This window comes from Sminthopsis crassicaudata, chromosome 5 (genome assembly GCF_048593235.1).
Source record: "Sminthopsis crassicaudata isolate SCR6 chromosome 5, ASM4859323v1, whole genome shotgun sequence".
Classification (NCBI taxonomy): domain Eukaryota; kingdom Metazoa; phylum Chordata; class Mammalia; order Dasyuromorphia; family Dasyuridae; genus Sminthopsis; species Sminthopsis crassicaudata.
The window spans coordinates 306913560-306931226 of NC_133621.1; the positions used below are offsets into that span (position 1 = coordinate 306913560).

The window sequence follows — 17667 nt, forward strand, 5'->3', positions numbered from 1 at the left end:
GGCAAAGGAAGCCCCAGATATAGTTCAGAAAGGCCTGAGATTGTGCTGGGGGCAGGAACAGACACCAACTGGCAACTCTATTGCTTATACCTTAGAGTAAGGTCTCAGACCACATGTAGAGTGAAGAAACTCTGCCAGGCAGTGACAGATCAGGGTAATAAGTGGCCGTTGGACTGAGGCTGCATATTGGGAAAAGAGAAGGAACAGAAGTGGGAAGTAACGGTGTGCCTCTGACACTAAAACAGGGTCTTACATCCATCTTACAGTTTAATCTGAAACCTGCGGCAGCTCAATAACCATGACTGGGAGCTCAGTCAAAAGGCGAATCTGCAGTCTTGACCCTCTGAATCTGCAGACTCTTCCAAATACTGACAGTGGCAGGGGCCAGCAGCAGTCCGCCGGAGCTACATCTGGGATCAGGTTCATAGTTGTATTGTCCAGTCCCGAGTCAGAAGCTTGCAAAGTTTGGACCAAGGGGGCAACAACTAAACTGCCTGAGATCAGGTCACTTGAGGTACTTGCTTGTGCACATCTGCAGCCTTACCTGTCTCTGAGATCCTTGGAGAACACAGCCCTAAATACTCAGTGAAAACTGTGGCAGGGCCCAAGAGAATACAAGGTACAGAACATTCCCTCCAGAAATGAACAGAGCCTCACTTTAATGCAAAGTTTCAATCTGTGGAAGAGGGGTAAAAGAAAGAGCAAACAGGATTTTTCTTTCCCAACATGACTCAAATGAAAATATGTTGAAAATGAATGTTTATATGTAACCTATATCAGATTGCTTGCTAGCATGGGGAGGAAGAAAGTAAGGGAGAAAAAGATTGGATCTCAGAAATCTTACAAAACTATATGTTTTGTTCCAATTACATGTAATTGGGAAAATAATGTAGTGTTAAAATTTTAAAACAGAATTCTCTCTCAATAGAGATATAAACTATAATTAAATCATCCTTGTCAACAATCACCTCAGATATTCTTTACCATCTCACGTCTTTGTGACAAATAAGTAAAAAACCAAGATTGTACAAGTGCAAATTATTTGCCATTCACCTAATAGAAAGAAATCTGGATTGCAAGCTTAAAGTACTGAATTCTAATCTAGTCAAATTACAGTGTGATTTTGGATTTATCAATTGTACTCTGTCTTAATGCTGTAAGAAAATAGGAGATAAGAGATATGAAAACATTTCCATTCTTTTTGAATAGCTATATCTATCTATCTATCTATCTATCTATCTATCTATCTATCTATCTATATGCATTCATATTACCCTAAAAGCAGTCTTTTAGCAGTTTTAATCCCTGAAATTGATGAGTTTGAAAATAAATGAAAAAGTTTTGTTAAATAATGGAAATATTTTATTAAAAAAATGAGTAAACATAAAAAGACACAATAAAAACTATTATATTGATAAGGATAAGAAGATACAAATCTAGAAGAAAATAATTCCCAGACATCTACAAGCAAAATCTTAAAGAAGAACATAGCTTGACAACAAGATCAATTATAGCTCTTAGAAGAAATGATGCAGAAGCTAAAAAAAGTTTTAAAATTACAAATAAAATGTGGAATAGGGAAAAGAATAGGAAAAGAAATAGGTGTGGAGGAAAGAAATGAAAGTAGAATGAACTTAGCACAAAAGGTACAAAATCTTAGGGCATCAAACTCTTTCGGATCCTAATAGCTCAAACAAATCAGTGACTCCATAATACAACAAGAAATATTAAAACAGTCAACAGACTGAGAAAATGATAGAAAATATAACATTAAAAAAAAACTGACTTAGAAAAGAGATGAAGGTGGAATAATCAAAGAACCATTAGATTCATTTAGATCATCACCCCTCACCCCCAACAAACAAACTCCAAACTCTGGACTACATATTTCAAGAAATTTTGAGAAAAAGCCCCCTGCCCAGACCTAGTAGAACCAGAGAGAAAAGTGAAAATAGAAAAAAAATTCACTGATCATCTATTGAAAGAGGATCTACAGTGAAAACTACTAAGAATATTATAGGCCAAATCCAGAGACTCTAGATCAAAGTAAAAATATTGCAACTTAAAAAAATACAAAAACCAAGGAGCTCAGGGTCATCTAAGATTATTGAGTTGCCATGTCGGTGATGGCCACCTCCAAGACCTTCTAAGAACTAATTATAAAAAGACCAGAACTATGTAGAAACTTTGAAATATAAACACAGGACACAAGAGAATCCTAATAAAGTGACATGGTTTAGAGAGATGGAATCAAACAAGTTATGGTCTTGTGAGCTCCATAGGACTGAAAGAGACATGAGACTGGAAAGAATTCTACCAGGTGAAAATCTAGCCCAGTTAAGCAAGGAAGTACTTGTCTATGACCCATGCCATATTCAGGAGGAGAAATTTGAGACTGGAGAAAAGGTAGCTAGGAGGTACCATCCCTTTTGATCAAGGGAGCAGATCATTTTACAACAGTGTCTTTTAGTGTGAGTCCCCTCTCCCTAGCTCAGGATGAAATGATCATGTAGAAGGCAGAAAATTCTATTGGATTTGGGGGGAATTTGTGTGCTTCATTCCTTTCTATATCTTCACAGTAAGCATCTCTTTTGTAAAAACTTTAAAAAATCCCTTTTGGAGGAGGAGAGAAAATTACTTAAAAGAACAATTGAAGGTCATTAGTAAGAAGATAGTGTTCTTAAAGGAAACTGGAGGGAGCCTTTAGTGGGAAAAATGAACTTTACCTTTCTTTGTATTTGTAACACTGAGAAGAATGCTTACCATATAGAAAATTAAGTTCAAAATTTTTTGACTGAATATATACATATATATATACACACACACAATACATAAATATATAATACATATACATATGTATACACATATATACACACATACATGTATGTACATAGAGACATGCATATAAACACACATACACGTATATGTGCGTATATGTGTGTATATAACTGTGTGTGTATGTGTGTTTTGGAGGGAAGCCTCTGGGGAAGTCAAGATAGGCTCTCTATGTAGAAGGTGATGCTTGAGCTGAATGAAGAAAACCAGAGATTCCCAGTGAGTGAATGCCTTCCAGACATGGCAGACAGACAAGTGCAAATGTGTGGAGATGAGAGATAAAGTATCATGTGTGAAGAACAGCAAGATAGTCAGTTTGACAGGATTCTAGAGTGTCTGGAAAAGGGATAATGTATGCCAGGTTGGGAATGTAAAATAGAATCTGTTTCCAGAAAGTTTAAATACCAGACAAGAGAGTGCATATCTGGTCCTAAAAGCAATAGTGAGTCACCGGAGTTTGCTGAGTAAGGGAGGGGGTTGATTAATGCTGCATTTTAGGAAAATCATTTTGATGGCTCTGTGTAGGCAAAATTAGGGTGGGGAGAGGTTGGAGGCAGGCAAAGCAATGAGGAGGCAGAGAGTTCAGGTGTGGCGTAACGAGGGTCTGAACATGGCCATTGTGTATAGAAGACTGAAATGTAAACTTTTTTTGTGGGGGCAGAAATAACTGAATATATGAAAGAAGTGAGGGACATTAGCTCTCTTGGCTAACATGTTAATGAGCTGCAGTTTAGCATATAAATCCAGATAATAAGAAAAGCACCAATAAATTTTATTCTGGATGGAAGCAATAACTGGGATTCTGTGATTGCCTGGAAGGCAGAGTCGGAACAGGGATGCTCATCCCTCTTATGGCCCAGCCAAACAAGGGATAGAAAAGTTAAATCATTTGTCTGAGGTCACATAGCAAGTTCATCAACAACCTAAAGAGATAACTTGGTCTCATGATCCCTGGCCTATTCCTTCTTCTCTAAGTCAATTTGTTTTTCTTGTCCTAACTTGATCTGATGTATGATAAGCCTGTATTCATTGATTGCTAACTCTGCAATCCAGTCCAACAATTTATCTTATTTTAATTCTCAGATTCCCATTTGCACACGGATGCAGCACAGGCATCCGTGGGATGATGAATGAATCCCTTGAGCATTAATGAAGCGTTGTGGGATTAGGGACACTGAGGACACAGCTCATGTAAAGAAATGGCATCTCAGGTTTAGCTGGTTAATCCTCCATAAGCCCCCCTCACATAGTCAAAGGCGGTGGGAGCTGCTGGCAGAATTGTGGGCAGTTGCCATGACAATAATGTCGTCTCTCTCATCTCCCCAGAACACCTTTCCTGTCCACACACCAGAAAAGAAGGTCATTATCTTGGATCTGGATGGGAGTTCTGCTTTCCAATATTTCGCTTTCTGTCTATATCTGTGCTTCAAAACAGTTATAAACGTTGCTTAGTGATTAGGATCCACCACAAGGGCAAATAATGGGTCAGAGTAGTAAGTTTTCCTCCTTTTCACATCCAGCAAGAAGCCCTTTCTGTCTCTGAGGCAGCTGTCTCAATAGATTCCTTTTGCTACAAGAAGGAGGTAGTAGGAATGACTCAGTGGAGAACATCCTCATATCAGAAGATGTAAATCAGTTAACAGGTATTAATGGTGGGCCATAAAGGGGCATGCTTATCTGGTAGCTTTTTGACCACTGTCAAGCAGAACCAGAGTCCTGGACTGATGAAGAATAACAATAACAATCACAATGACAAGAATTTCATACAGATCCATTAATCAATCACCTTTGAGATTCTGGGATGGGTAGAGTGAAATGGCTCCTGTTTTCAAGGATCTGCTTTTTTTCAAAGGAAACCATATGCAGCTATCTAAGGATTTACTTAGCTAAGAGAAGACGATCTACAGTGACAGGGAGGACACAAATATATGGATAGAAAGAGACAGAATCTTCCCTATACAAGCCAGGTACTATAGGAACCTGTGGGGATACTGACACATGCAATTAAGACAGTCCCTGCCCTTGAGGAGAGCTTATGTTAATATGGGAAGACATACATAAAAGGGGGACTGGAGAAAGAGGAAATGAGCAATCTTGGTGGTATTTCATAGGGAAAGCTGGAAAGAGGTATGGAGAAAAGGGGTTAAATGACTTGGTAATGGAACAGGAAGCACAGAATTGCAAGTCAAGCTCAAATGATACAGTTGAGCCAGGGATTATATTGCATAGTTCTCTCATTTTACAAATAAGGAAATTGAGGTATAGAGAAGATGAATTATGGGTTTAAGGGCATTTTAATAATAGACCAAGATGAAGTTTGAAGCCACATTGCCAATAGGCCATATATTTTTCTCAATCCATTACATCTTGAATAATCAAATCATTTTAACTCAATGTATGATTTTATTGTTATTATTATTATTTTATGATTTATGTGTTATCATCTGCTTTGTCCAGGCACCTTAAGGACCATGGGAACCTTCCTGATCTGCAGCTAAAACTTTTCATGTGTTGTGTGCTATTTGAAAGCAGGAATTGTCTTACTTTTCTATTCCTGTTCTCAGTGCTTAGCATAAGGCTTTTCATATAGTAAGTGCTTAATAAATGCTTTATTCATTCATTAAAAGAAAAGAATAAGTTATTTCCCCTTCATAGGTCTTAATTTCCTTTGTAGGAAAAGTTTGAATCATATCATTGCAAATATTCCTTCTAGTTCTAAGAGACTATGTGGAGCCTATGAATTTAGATATAATGAGACTTTGTGTGTGTGTGTGTGTGTGTGTGTGTGTGTGTCTAAAAATGTTCTTAGATTAAAAAAAAGTTTTATGGTTTTTTTCTCTCAAGTTTCTTTGCATGATGGAGCCAGGTTAGGTATCTTGCAGGTGGTGACTTTTCATTCCCTGTTGATGAGGTTTTAATTGTGTCATTACAACAGAGACTCTGACAATCACTGGGTAATTTGGAAGTTTGATAACAGTGTGGGTGTTGATGTCAAGGAGATGCTGACTTACACACTGGCAAAAGGAAGCCAGCCTTGTACAGCTCCTGGAAGGGCTATGAAAAGTGAGGATAAAATCTCCTAAAATAAAAGGGGAAAAGCATGAAAATGTCCCTGAAGAAGAAACTCTAAACCTATGAGTCAGTCAGAAAGCATATAGTAAGTGTCTCATATAATTATCATTATAAGCTGTGAAATTTAGAAGTTTAAAGGCATACTCTTGGAAGTGATGAAAGTTGATTAAATATGAGCACACACCATTGATAGTGGAAGAGGCAGTTCAATCTTGCACTTAAGAGTTCAAAGATCTAGGCTTAACTTCCAACTCAGAGCCTAGATGTACGGTCTTGGACAAATATGTCAGCATTTTGGAATTGCTCTTTCTTCTGTAATAAGGAGATGATGAAACTTACACTGGTAGTCCCTTCCTCAGATTACTTGTTTGATGAAAATATTTGGAGAACATATGGAAACCAGAAAGTCCTAGAGAAATGAGAATGATCAGCATCCCACTAACTTACCGCCATGAGAAGCAGGAACTGTCCAAGGAAAGGACATTGGGAGGAGGAAACTGGGGAAGAATAGGTCTTTACATGGACCATCCATAGTGGGATCCATTTGGCCAAGATGATGGAAAAAATCATATGTGAAGGAAGGGAGAGGGAGGCCAGATTGCAAGGAAGGAGATTGATGAGGAAGGAATTGAAGCTCTGAAGGAAATAAACCTCGAGGTTGAAACTAAGAAATGAGAAAAGGAAAGACATATGGGAAAGCAACCAGGATAATTTGGGAATATCGTGTTGATCAGAAACTTCTATGTTGTTCATGAATATTTGTAGAACTCTTGGTGCCTTGTTAGGTGATGGGAGAAAAAAAAGTGATTATGAACAATTTGTAAATCTCCTTTTTGATTAAAAAATGCCAGAAGCTGTGGATTTTCTACTTCTGGCAACTGTTTCCCAGAGAGGAAGCCATCTGTTCTGGATGGTTTAGACTCTGGCCTTTTCAAAGATGGAAGCTGGATCATACCTCAGCTATTAAATACCCATGTGTCCCTGGAACTAAATTATTTTGCTCACTGGGATTTCATCTTGTTATCTTGCCAATGGAGGCAGTTGAACTTTTAGCTACTTTTCAGCTCTAAATCCTGGCCAAATCTCTAGATTGCAGGAGGGATTCCTTCCCAAGTAGAAGGTCTTGTGATCTAAGATCCTTTTTCCTTGTAGCTGCTAATTACTGAGGGGCAGCATCATGCAGCAGATGGAGTAATGTACCTGGGTACTAAGATTTGGTTCTAGGCATGGTTCTACTGCTGCTGAATCGGCTCACCTCTATAAGCCTTCATCTTTAAGAGAAAGAACTATTTATAACTCTCAAAGTGGTATGAGGAAAGGCTTTTGTAAACTGGAAAAAGAAATTCCACTGTGCCTTTTCATTTCAGGGTAGGTACTGCTGGGGAAGGCAGAGTCTGCTCGTCTGTGTTCAGTGTTCACCTCCCCTCTGGCCTCAATCACCTAGCAAAGGGAAGAATGAAAAAATCCCTTTGGGGGAGTGAGACTAGGAGTGGGCTCGTCACAAGCTTGGGGGCTAGGAGAGCTTTAGGGATGTTATTTACTGAACCTTCTAGCCAGCCAGCCTCGAGGAAAGCAAACAGAACTGAGATAAAATAGCATCTACTCTGGACTCCAGATAATATTGCATGTTGAAGGGAACAAACTCTCTGGCTGTGTAAATATCATGTTGTCCTGAAGGCAGGCCAGGTGAAGTCCTTCACTAATTTGACAGCATCCTTCATGTCTTTTGTATCTCTCCATCAGTGCCTCATTGGAGGAACATGGACCTCAGAATAGTTATAAGGATGACAACAAATTCAGGAACAAGGGTGGACGTGAAAGCTTGTGTGGGCACCTGGATTGGCTCATTGGGAAAGTTTTAGTTCTCATTTTTTAAAAAAGTGATGAAATGAAAAAAATTATGAAAAGAGCCAAAGAATTTCAGCTTGAAATAAAGGGATGGATAGAAAAGAAGGGAAGGGAAGGAAAAAACATTTATTATGTGCCTATTACATGTCAGGCACTATGCTAAGAGATTTATAAATATTATGTCATTGGATCCTCATGAACCATTTTACAGTTGAGGAAATCATTTTACGGTTGAGTCAGACAGAGTCTAGTAACTTGTTTGGGATTCGTAAGTGTCTAAGCTTGGATTTTGTCTCAGGGCCATTACTCTTTCTATTTCACTATGCAATTATCTGAGGGACCTTAGGGGTATCTACTCAAACCCTTCCCATTTACAGATTAATAAATGAGGTCCATTGAGGTCAGGGGGGCTCATCCAAGATCATGAAAGTCATTTACATTCCAAGATTTAGTTAACAATTGTTAACTTTACTATCAGAACTAGAATGTCATCTCAATCTTTCTGATTGCAAACCCAGTACACTTTCCACCATATGGAGCTCTATCCCTTCTTCTGCTTCCTTCATAGCTCGATCTCCTATGTGAAGATCAGAAGAAACTCTAAGCATAAGCATATCTTGAAACTGCAAAGTGTTACAACAATGTGAACTCCTTTGTACATGGACCCATCCCATTGTGATTTCTGTGCAACATCAAGCAATCATTCAGCCTTCATGTATTTATCCCACAGTTCTTTTTCTTTTTCTTTTCTTTAAAAAAATTTCCCCCCCACAACTATTTTTCATGTGTTGGCCATGTGCAGGACATTGTACTGGACACCAAGAGAGATAATAAGGTTAGATCTGGGATAAGTCCAGCTCCCTTAGGACTCAAAAGTGTGTTAGATAATGAAGACAAATATAGAGAGCCATAACATGGTCTCATAAGTGAGGGGAGTAAGATCTGAAAGGCAGGGTCATTATCAACAGGGCTCACCAAGAAAGGTTTCCTGAAGAAGATAACATCTGAGCTTGGATGGATAAGGATTTAGCAGCCTAGGAAAGGAAAAAATGACATCTCACATGTAAGAAAAAGGACAGAGGCATGAGATCACATGGCATGGACAGGAAAGACTGAACTACAGAGTGTATAGAGAGGAATGGTATAAGAGCAGAGAGGATGTGAGCCAAATATCTTGGGATCACTGTATAATAGCCCCCAGGGGTTTAGCGGACATTTAGTTTATCTCCTTTATTTTTACAGAAGTTGCCCCAAATCACATAGATCGCAAATTAGAGCCAAGATTTGAACTTACATCTCTGACTTGGAGTCCTAGTCTCTTTTCTTAACCTGCTAAGATGCCTTAGTTAGGTGTCTTTGCTCCCACATTGTGGCCATCTTCCAACAGTGCTTATAAAGTGCTGATGGCTAGACCCAGGTCTCCCTGCTGGCTTTTCTTTTAAGCCTAAAGGGGTGCCCAAGAGGAAGAAGTGAAGCCCACCTTTAGAAGAATTTTCTCCCCTTTAATGCATACTGCTCACTATGATTTGTGTTAAGATTCTGGCGCTAACGGTGACCACATTAGGTCAGGCATTAAAAACGGGATGCTGATAGTTTTCAGGTCACTCCCAATTCTCCAAAACTGTTGAAGATGTCAGAGCCTGGATCGATGAGAGCGATCCAATGTATTTCATGAGCACAGATTTGCTGAAAAGCTTGCTCAGGGCCCCATAGCTGAGATTAATGACAGATGTAGAGCTTGGGAAATAAGAGGAAGGAGCCAAAGCGGGACGTATATTCTTGCCAGAGTTGACCCGGGCACCTTAGTCTGATTACCTGTTTGCAGGAGGGCCTTCTAAAGCTGGGCAGCAGAGAGATGAACTGCTTAAAACGAAATCTCCTTTGGGATTTGTGCTCAACCAGAACCTGGGAGGATGCATGGGTGTCCCTGGGATTGCACTACGCTTGGGGCTCTCCAATCTGCTCCAAAGTTGATGGGAGCATCTTCTTTTAGGTAGTTACTGAAGCTTTCCCAGGGAAGCCTTATTATAGACTGGCATAGTTCTGGAAGCCTGACCCTGAGAAAAGAAGGAAGTAGGAAGTGTAACCACAGCACACAAGTGGTAGAGTGGGAAGTGTTAAACTCTGGAGGAGTTAGGAAATCTTGAGTCAAATCATGCCTTGGGTGCTTCCTAGCTCTATGTGAATTACTTAATCTTGGATCTCAGTTTTCTCATCTGTAAAATGAGAGAGTTTACAATTTAAAATATATGTCTAATGTGGAAGTGAAATACGGCACACATACACACACACACACATACACACACACACACACACACACACACACACACACACACACACACACATCCCTTCAATAGCTGCCTTGCAAAATCTTCCCAGGACCCAATCACTGTAAAACCCATGGCTTATCTGAAACAGAACCGCCTTCTTCATCTGCTGCAGGGCTTATTGAAGCAGTAGCCTATTACTCCCATCACCAAACTCCAGGATCCTTCCTGCTTAACTTTCCCACTGCTCTTGTTGCCTCCTAATGCAGCTCCAGCATAGCTCAGTGGCAAACAGCTCCCTGCAGTCAAGCCTGTAAGCCTTATCAAAAGCAATTGAAAAAGGTTTTCATGCTATTGTGGAGGAAGATGGAGAGATGGTGACTACATAAAGTACAGTTGGATGTATTCTGAACTGGTTGAATGGACACGTTTAAAGAATAATCATTGATATTTTCAGGACTAAATTGACAGGTGGCCTCCAGTGGAACTGTGCCCAGAGAGCTGTTATCAGTGGTTTTTAAAAAGTTATCAATGACTTAAATAAAGGCAGAGGAGGGCTGCCTGTCAGATACCGAGAAGACACTGAACTAACCCATGTTTGACATGAGATTCAGAAAGACCTGACAACCTAGAGCATTTTCCTCAAAGAAGATGCAGTTTTGTTGGGAAAATATAAAATCTTTGTCTTGGTTTCAAACAATCAATTTCCTATGTATAAGAGGCTGTAACTAGACTTTTGTTATTTCTGCGAAGTTCAAGCTCAAGATGAGTTCACGGTGAGACCTGACAAGACAACAACAACAAAAAACACAAACTTTTGTCTCTTATCTGCTCAGATCTGAAGTATTGTCTTTAAGTTACTCTGAAAGTAACTTGAAGACTGAATTTTTCCATGGGAAAGTAAGTGATGTTTTTAGACTTTGTCTTAGAGGACACAACAAGGAGGCTGGAGTAAGGATAGGAATGGAGGCAGACAACGATAGGATGGGACAAAATGCTCTTACCAATAAAAGCAGTTCAGTAAATGGTTTATTCTGGCTGGAGAGTTGCAGTCATGACTTGTCAGAATATTTGTAGAGCAACTGAGTGGTCTAGACAGTCTCTGAAGCTTTTTCCAGCCCTGATTTCTGTAATTCAGGGGCCCGGCTAACTCTACTCTGATCTGTTGTTACAGTTGGCCATGATGCTAATGATGGTGGGTTCTCAGGTCAGTTTATCTGTATAATTATAGGAATAGACCAAGATGATGATCTCACAATCTCCAACAGCAGTGTTCCCTTTTGTTGTTCTCTTATTACAGGGGAAGAAACTGAAATTCAAACATGAGTATAGCATGCTTCAGATAGAACAGTTCTCCTTTGTAATCAGGATGTATAACTGAAAGCTTCTAATCTAATCTTCCTAAATGGTTTTCAGGTTCAGGACGTGTACTTTGGCAATTAACACACACAACAAGAAAATTGTCCTTTTATTTCATAATTTCCTGCTTATCTCTTTGCAACATGAAGTCTGGGCTCCTCGCTTTCATAGCTGGTAGAATGGGTACTGATGAAGAGCTAAGAGAGGGATAGAGAATAAAAATCATGCTATTTGGAAATTGTTCTTATTTTTTAGAGAAGTAGCAAAATGTCGGGGGGAAACACCTGGACTTGGGTATCAAGAGATCTGGAATAAAAATGTATTTGGATCATTTGTTATCTCCTAGCAGCTAGGTGGCACTATTGATAAAGCAGTAGACTTAGAGTTGGGAAGACCCGAGTTCAAATATGGCATCCGATATTTACTAGACGTGTAATCCTGGGCAAATCACTTAACCTCTATTTATCTCAGTTTTCTCCCTCATAAAATGGAGGTAATAATAATAACCTACCTCTCATGGATAAACTGAGATTCTATTTGTAAAGTGCTTTGCAAACCATAAAGCACTGTTAAATGCTAGCTAGCTATCTCTGCAATAATGGACAAGTCCCTTAACTTCCTTGAGCAGCGGCTCCATCCATAAAATTCTAATAATAATTATACCTATAAGACTTAGCCCACAGGGTTGTTATGAGTTTCCAGTGAGATGATGTAAGTAAAGTGCTTTCTAAGCCTTAAAGTACTCCAAGAATGGCAGCTAATATAATTCAGTTCTTTGGAAGGGGATACACCTCCCCCCTCCATTACATGGATTTAAGAAGAGTCAGGATGACCACTTGTCAGGTTTAGATTCCTGGGAAAGTATCGGTTCAGCATTCCAGACCCTGTGAACTCATTATCATGAAGAAAATAGATCTATAAACATAAATGGAACACAGGTGACAAGTGAGGCGAGAATCAACCATACCCTTGTTTTCTGACACTCTATCCTAACTGAAGGGCAAAAAGGATGTGCCGTGGGATTGATGGCAGGCGCACAGCAGACCCAGCAAGATGGCATCTGTTGTATAACCTCACGGCCCCCTCCGACTCAGGGCATTATTACAGCAGCGGCAGGCAGAATCCAGCCTTGGAGGGGATGGAGTTCTAAGGGCGATTTATCCTCTGGCTTTATGTTGGGCACTGAGCTCTGAAGGGATCTGCCCCCACGCTATAGGCTGGCACAACTGCAGGCATTATGGATGTTTATAGCCCCTTTGCAGCATCTGCTGCAGCTGGTAACGTCCCAGTTTATGTCATGTGAGTTGTTTTTGTTCTTGTCCAATTCAACCCATGTGGACATCTCCTCAAATTCTTCTCTATCTAAAGTTTTCTTCCCTTGATAAATTTCAAGGCTGGGAGGCACCCCAAGGCTATTTACATAAAAAGAAATCGCTTCTGCAACACTGATTAACAATCAATCACCAAGCATTTATTAAGAATATTGTCATAGGAACTGGAGATAGGAAAATAAAAGGAGGAAAAAAACCTCATTGTCAAAGATGTTACATTTTGCCGGAGGAATAAATGGAAACTCTGCCCTCCCCAAATACATGTGTATACACACACACACACATACACATGAATGTACATATATTAACAAAATGCACATATGTATATATACTACATAGACATATATATATACACACATATGGACATATACAAATATACAATAAGATTATACTATATAAACGATAATCTTATATGTAAAATAGAAATATATGTGCATATGTATATATCCTACATAGACATATACACATATATTTATCTCTATACATATGGACATATACAAATATACAATAAGATTATACTATGTAAAAGATAATCTTATATGTAAAGTAGAAATATATGTGCATATGTCTATGTCCTATATAGACATATACACATATATCTATCTCTATACATATGGACATATACAAATATACAATAAGAATATATTATATAAAAGATAATCTTATATGTAAAATAGAAATATATGTGCATATGTATATGTCCTACATAGACATATACACATATATCTATCTCTATACATATGGACATATACAAATATACAATAAGATTATACTATGTAAAAGATAATCTTATATGTAAAGTAGAAATATATGTGCATATGTCTATGTCCTATATAGACATATACACATATATCTATCTCTATACATATGGACATATACAAATATACAATAAGATTATACTATATAAAAATAATCTTATATGTAAAATAGAAATATATGTGCATATGTATATGCCCTACATAGTCATATATACATATATCTATCTCTATACATATGGACATATACAAATATACAATAAGATTATACTATATAAAAGATAATCATATATACAAACAGAAATATACGTGCATATGTATATATTCTACATAGGCATATACATATATATCTATCTCTATACATATGTACATATACAAATATATAAGATTATACTATGTAAATATAATCTTATATATACAAACAGAAATATATGTGCATATGTATATATGTGCACACACACATACATATAAAAATTTATGTGAAGACCAAGCAGCTGCAGCAAAAGTGCAGAAATCTCCTTTAGACTTTTCCCTAAAATGGCACTCAAGGTGAAGAAGGAAGCAATTCTCTCCCCAAAATAAAAGCTAAGTCTAAGGCCTTGAAGGCCAAAGGCAGTGTTGAACGGCATCCATAGCCACATAAAGATCAGAACATCCCCTACCTTCTGGCAACTGGAGATACTAAGACTTTGAAGCCAACCCAAATACCCTTGGAAAAGTGTCCCTCAGAGAAACGAGCTTGATCCCTATGCCATTATGAAATTTTCCTTGCCCCCTGAGTCTGCTTTGAGACTCATTTTCATTGTGGACATCAAGACCAACAAGCAGACAGAAAAGAAGCTGTATGACATTGACACAGCCCAGATCAATACCCCAATCCGGCCTGATGGGAAGAAGAAGGCCTGTGATGATCTTGCTCCAGACTGTGATGTTTTAGATGGTGCCCCCAAAATTAGAATCATCCAAACTGTGTGAATTTCTCCAACTTCTCCTACAATAAAAAGTTTTCCAGTATATATAGAAAAAAGAAAATGACTCTAGTTCAGTCTTAAAAAGGTCTTAAAAAGGAATCTACTGATCCCAAGACTCAGAGGGCAAAACAAAAGCATTCACCACTCAGGGGACAGCCAATGCAAAGGCATGGAGGCTGGAGAAGGAACGTCTGCCACAGTGGCCCATGAGGATCTCTTTTTTATGACAGTTCTTCTAATATTAGCAGATAATGAGAATACCTCCCCCTGCTCTTCATTCAGAGTCAACATGCTTAGTGCCTTCACGTCATTCTCTCATGTCATGATCTCCATTATGCCCACCTCCAACAATCATTATATTCTTCCTCCCAGTCTCTATATTTGGATCATCTCCCCACTCCCACCAGCAGCTGACAAGCTGACATCTCTTATTTTTGGCATCCCACATATCCTGCCCGGCCCTACTCAAGCGTGCCTTCATCTTCCCTGAACTCTCTCCCACTTCAATCCCTCGTGACCTCTATTTTCTGTAACTTATTGCGGCTCTTGGTATACACTTTGCTTATGTTTTTTTATTATATTCTCAATTTTATTAGCATTGTTTCTGCTTAAGAGATCACCGGGGGATGGTGTACAGATGGAAATGTGAGATTGTCCTCGGCTATAGAAAGAGTGCCACGGAGAAGAGAGATTAGTCTTGTTTTGCTAGACCCCAGAGGGTAGAGCTAGGGATAATGGGGGTTTTACAATGAGGAAAATGTTTGGTATAGGGGAACAATTTCTTCCTTGCAATCAGAACTGTCCAAATGTGGAATAAGCTCCTTCAGGAATGGGATAAAAGCATAACATAGGGAAGAGTCCAAGCACTGGCTTAATGGAGATACATTAGAAAACAAAAGAAGATCAGATAAACAAGTTGTGGCCCATTGATTCAATGATCTGCTCCTGAGCTGATAGAAACAACACAGATGATGAATACTGAGAAGTCTGAGAAGACATAGATGCACATGAAGTAAGCAGAACCAGGAAACAAAACCAACATACCCAATGACTTTAATAATATAAATGGAAAGAACAATGTATTGTTCTTCAAATTGAAGTAAATGTTTTAAAATTAGAACGACCTACCTTAGTTTCCAAGAAGAGAGTGGAGAAAACAGTTCTTCTTTTCCTTCCCCCCGAAAGGTTGGGAGCTGTAGATGATGAATACCACTAAAAATGTCACAATTTTTGATGTATTGATTATTATTATTATTGAGTTCTACTTCCACTCCTTCTAGTTTTTTTTTTTTAACTTTTTCTTATAAGAAATGGATCTTTGGAGGGAAGGGAACATAAATAAATAATTTATTATTATTATTTTTTTTACAAACAGGTCGATATCAGCTCCAAACAACTTTCCAAAAACGAGAAAATTTTCATTTGTTCAATTCATTTAAGCATACTGGTTAAATACTGACTATGTGTACTTTCCTGTTCTTGTATAAGACTTGGTGATAAAATTTAATATGAGAGATTGGAGTTCACATTCTTAGAGCAGGGTGTCCTAACTGCGAGATAAACAATACATGATCCTAGGGTTTTAGAGCTAAACCTGGAAGAGACCTCAGAGATCATTGAATTAAATCTCTTCATTTCATAGATGAGGAAACTGGGACCACAAAAGGTTAAATGATTTTCAGAGGTCACTCAGGGAACAATCAGCCGAATGGAGACTAGTGTTAGAGACACAAAATAAATAAAAGAGATAAGATCAGAACATTGAAGAATTATTCCCAATGGAAGGTATTAATGGAGGTTTCCTGTCAGAGGCAGCATTTGAATTAGAGTTTGGATTATGGAAGGGGAAATAGAAGAGAGTGAGCAAAGTAATAGAGCAGGGATAGTCATGTTTCAGTAGGTAGAAGGATAGAATTTTGCTAGATATTTGGAAACCTATAGAGACGTAACATAAGGGAAAACAACAAAATAAATAATACCAGACTATGGAGATTTTTGAATGTCAAGGAGAAGAAATTTCTTTTGTTTCTCCTTCTGTAGATCCTTGCTGAAATACTTTCTATTTACAATTCATTATTTTTTTTTTTCAGGAATACATTGCCTTAAAAAACAAGGCTTGGATACTATGTCCTTAATCAGATTTCATTTACCAAAACCATTCCAACACTTTGCAATCATTTTTGGAGGCTAAATTTTCCGCCTTACATTCATATATGAACTTACTTTAAAAAAGTCACCCATATGTACTGCCTTGGCACATAGCTTTATGAGGTGAGGTGCTAAGTTTTACTTCTGACCAACATCTTAAACATTTTCTTCTAAATATTTTTGAGTTTCTAACTATTTTTCCCTAGTGTTATAAGAACTAATTTCTTCAGTACGCTCTTTGGCCCACATCTAGAAATATTCCTCTTGTCCTCTAGGTTTGGGGTTAAAACCTTTCTGATCTTATGGCCTTTGTTGGATTACATGGTGGAACATGGTCATTAGGTTTTATAAATTCTAACAAAACTTTGTCCTGTCTCAACTTGGCACCCCAGATTATAGTAATTCATAAGTTACTCTGTAGCTCTTTAGTATATGGCTACCTCCAATCCCCCCAAAAAAAAGGAGTCAGAGTTTTCTCTGCCCTTTTCTCTTCTCTCTGACTCTTTACTAGAGATCACCTCTCTTTGTTACCCCTATAAGAGTCATATTTCTTTAGGGCTGCTTCATTCTCAAAGGGTAAATTCCCATTTTCCAGAGAGGCTTTCATAATTGTTCAAAATGACAAGGGATCTTTTTTTTTTGTTCCTTTGCTTCTTTGTGTCTCCTTTTCCCACCCTTCACTCCCCTAATACAGGTCTCATTTCCCCATCTGGGTCTTCAGAATACCCCCTCCCAGCATGTTTGTTTTCACTTTGAATATTTACTCCATTGCTTTTACTAATACTTCAGTCTGTCTATTGAGTCAGAGAGTAAGTGGACATTCTCAAAGTCCTTTACATATTATTCTAGTAGAGACATCACTATGGTTATATCAGTGTCACTCGATAAGGGACAGAAATATAAAAGAATCTCTACCTGACCCTGAACTATTTTGCTTGTTCTCCATATTTCCTAGAAATGAAATCACATTTTTTATGTCTTAAAACAAAAATCCTCCCCCTCCTCCCAGCTAACTGCCACAGGAAGCTTTCTATTTGTAGTACCTGTTTTTTTTTTTTTTTTTCCTCTGAGGCTCTTAAGC

General features: G+C 38.3%; 1 protein-coding gene across 1 annotated transcript; it reads left to right on the plus strand.

Annotated features, from left to right (window-relative positions):
* The first annotated feature begins 298 nt into the window (after positions 1–298).
* LOC141544020 (large ribosomal subunit protein uL23-like) lies at positions 299–14442 on the plus strand. The gene is made up of 2 exons (XM_074269676.1): positions 299–514; positions 14197–14442. Exons 1-2 carry the CDS (start codon positions 299–301, stop codon positions 14440–14442), a joined length of 462 nt encoding a protein of 153 aa, XP_074125777.1.
* Positions 14443–17667: the final 3225 nt, after the last annotated feature.

Coding starts and splice junctions, on each gene's coding strand:
- LOC141544020 (XM_074269676.1), top strand. CDS start 299: ATGACTGGGAGCTCAGTCAAAAGGCGAATCTGCAGTCTTGACCCTCTG. Junction 515..14,196: donor CTGAGATCAGGTCACTTGAG/GTACTTGCTTGT, acceptor AGTGTCCCTCAG/AGAAACGAGCTTGATCCCTA.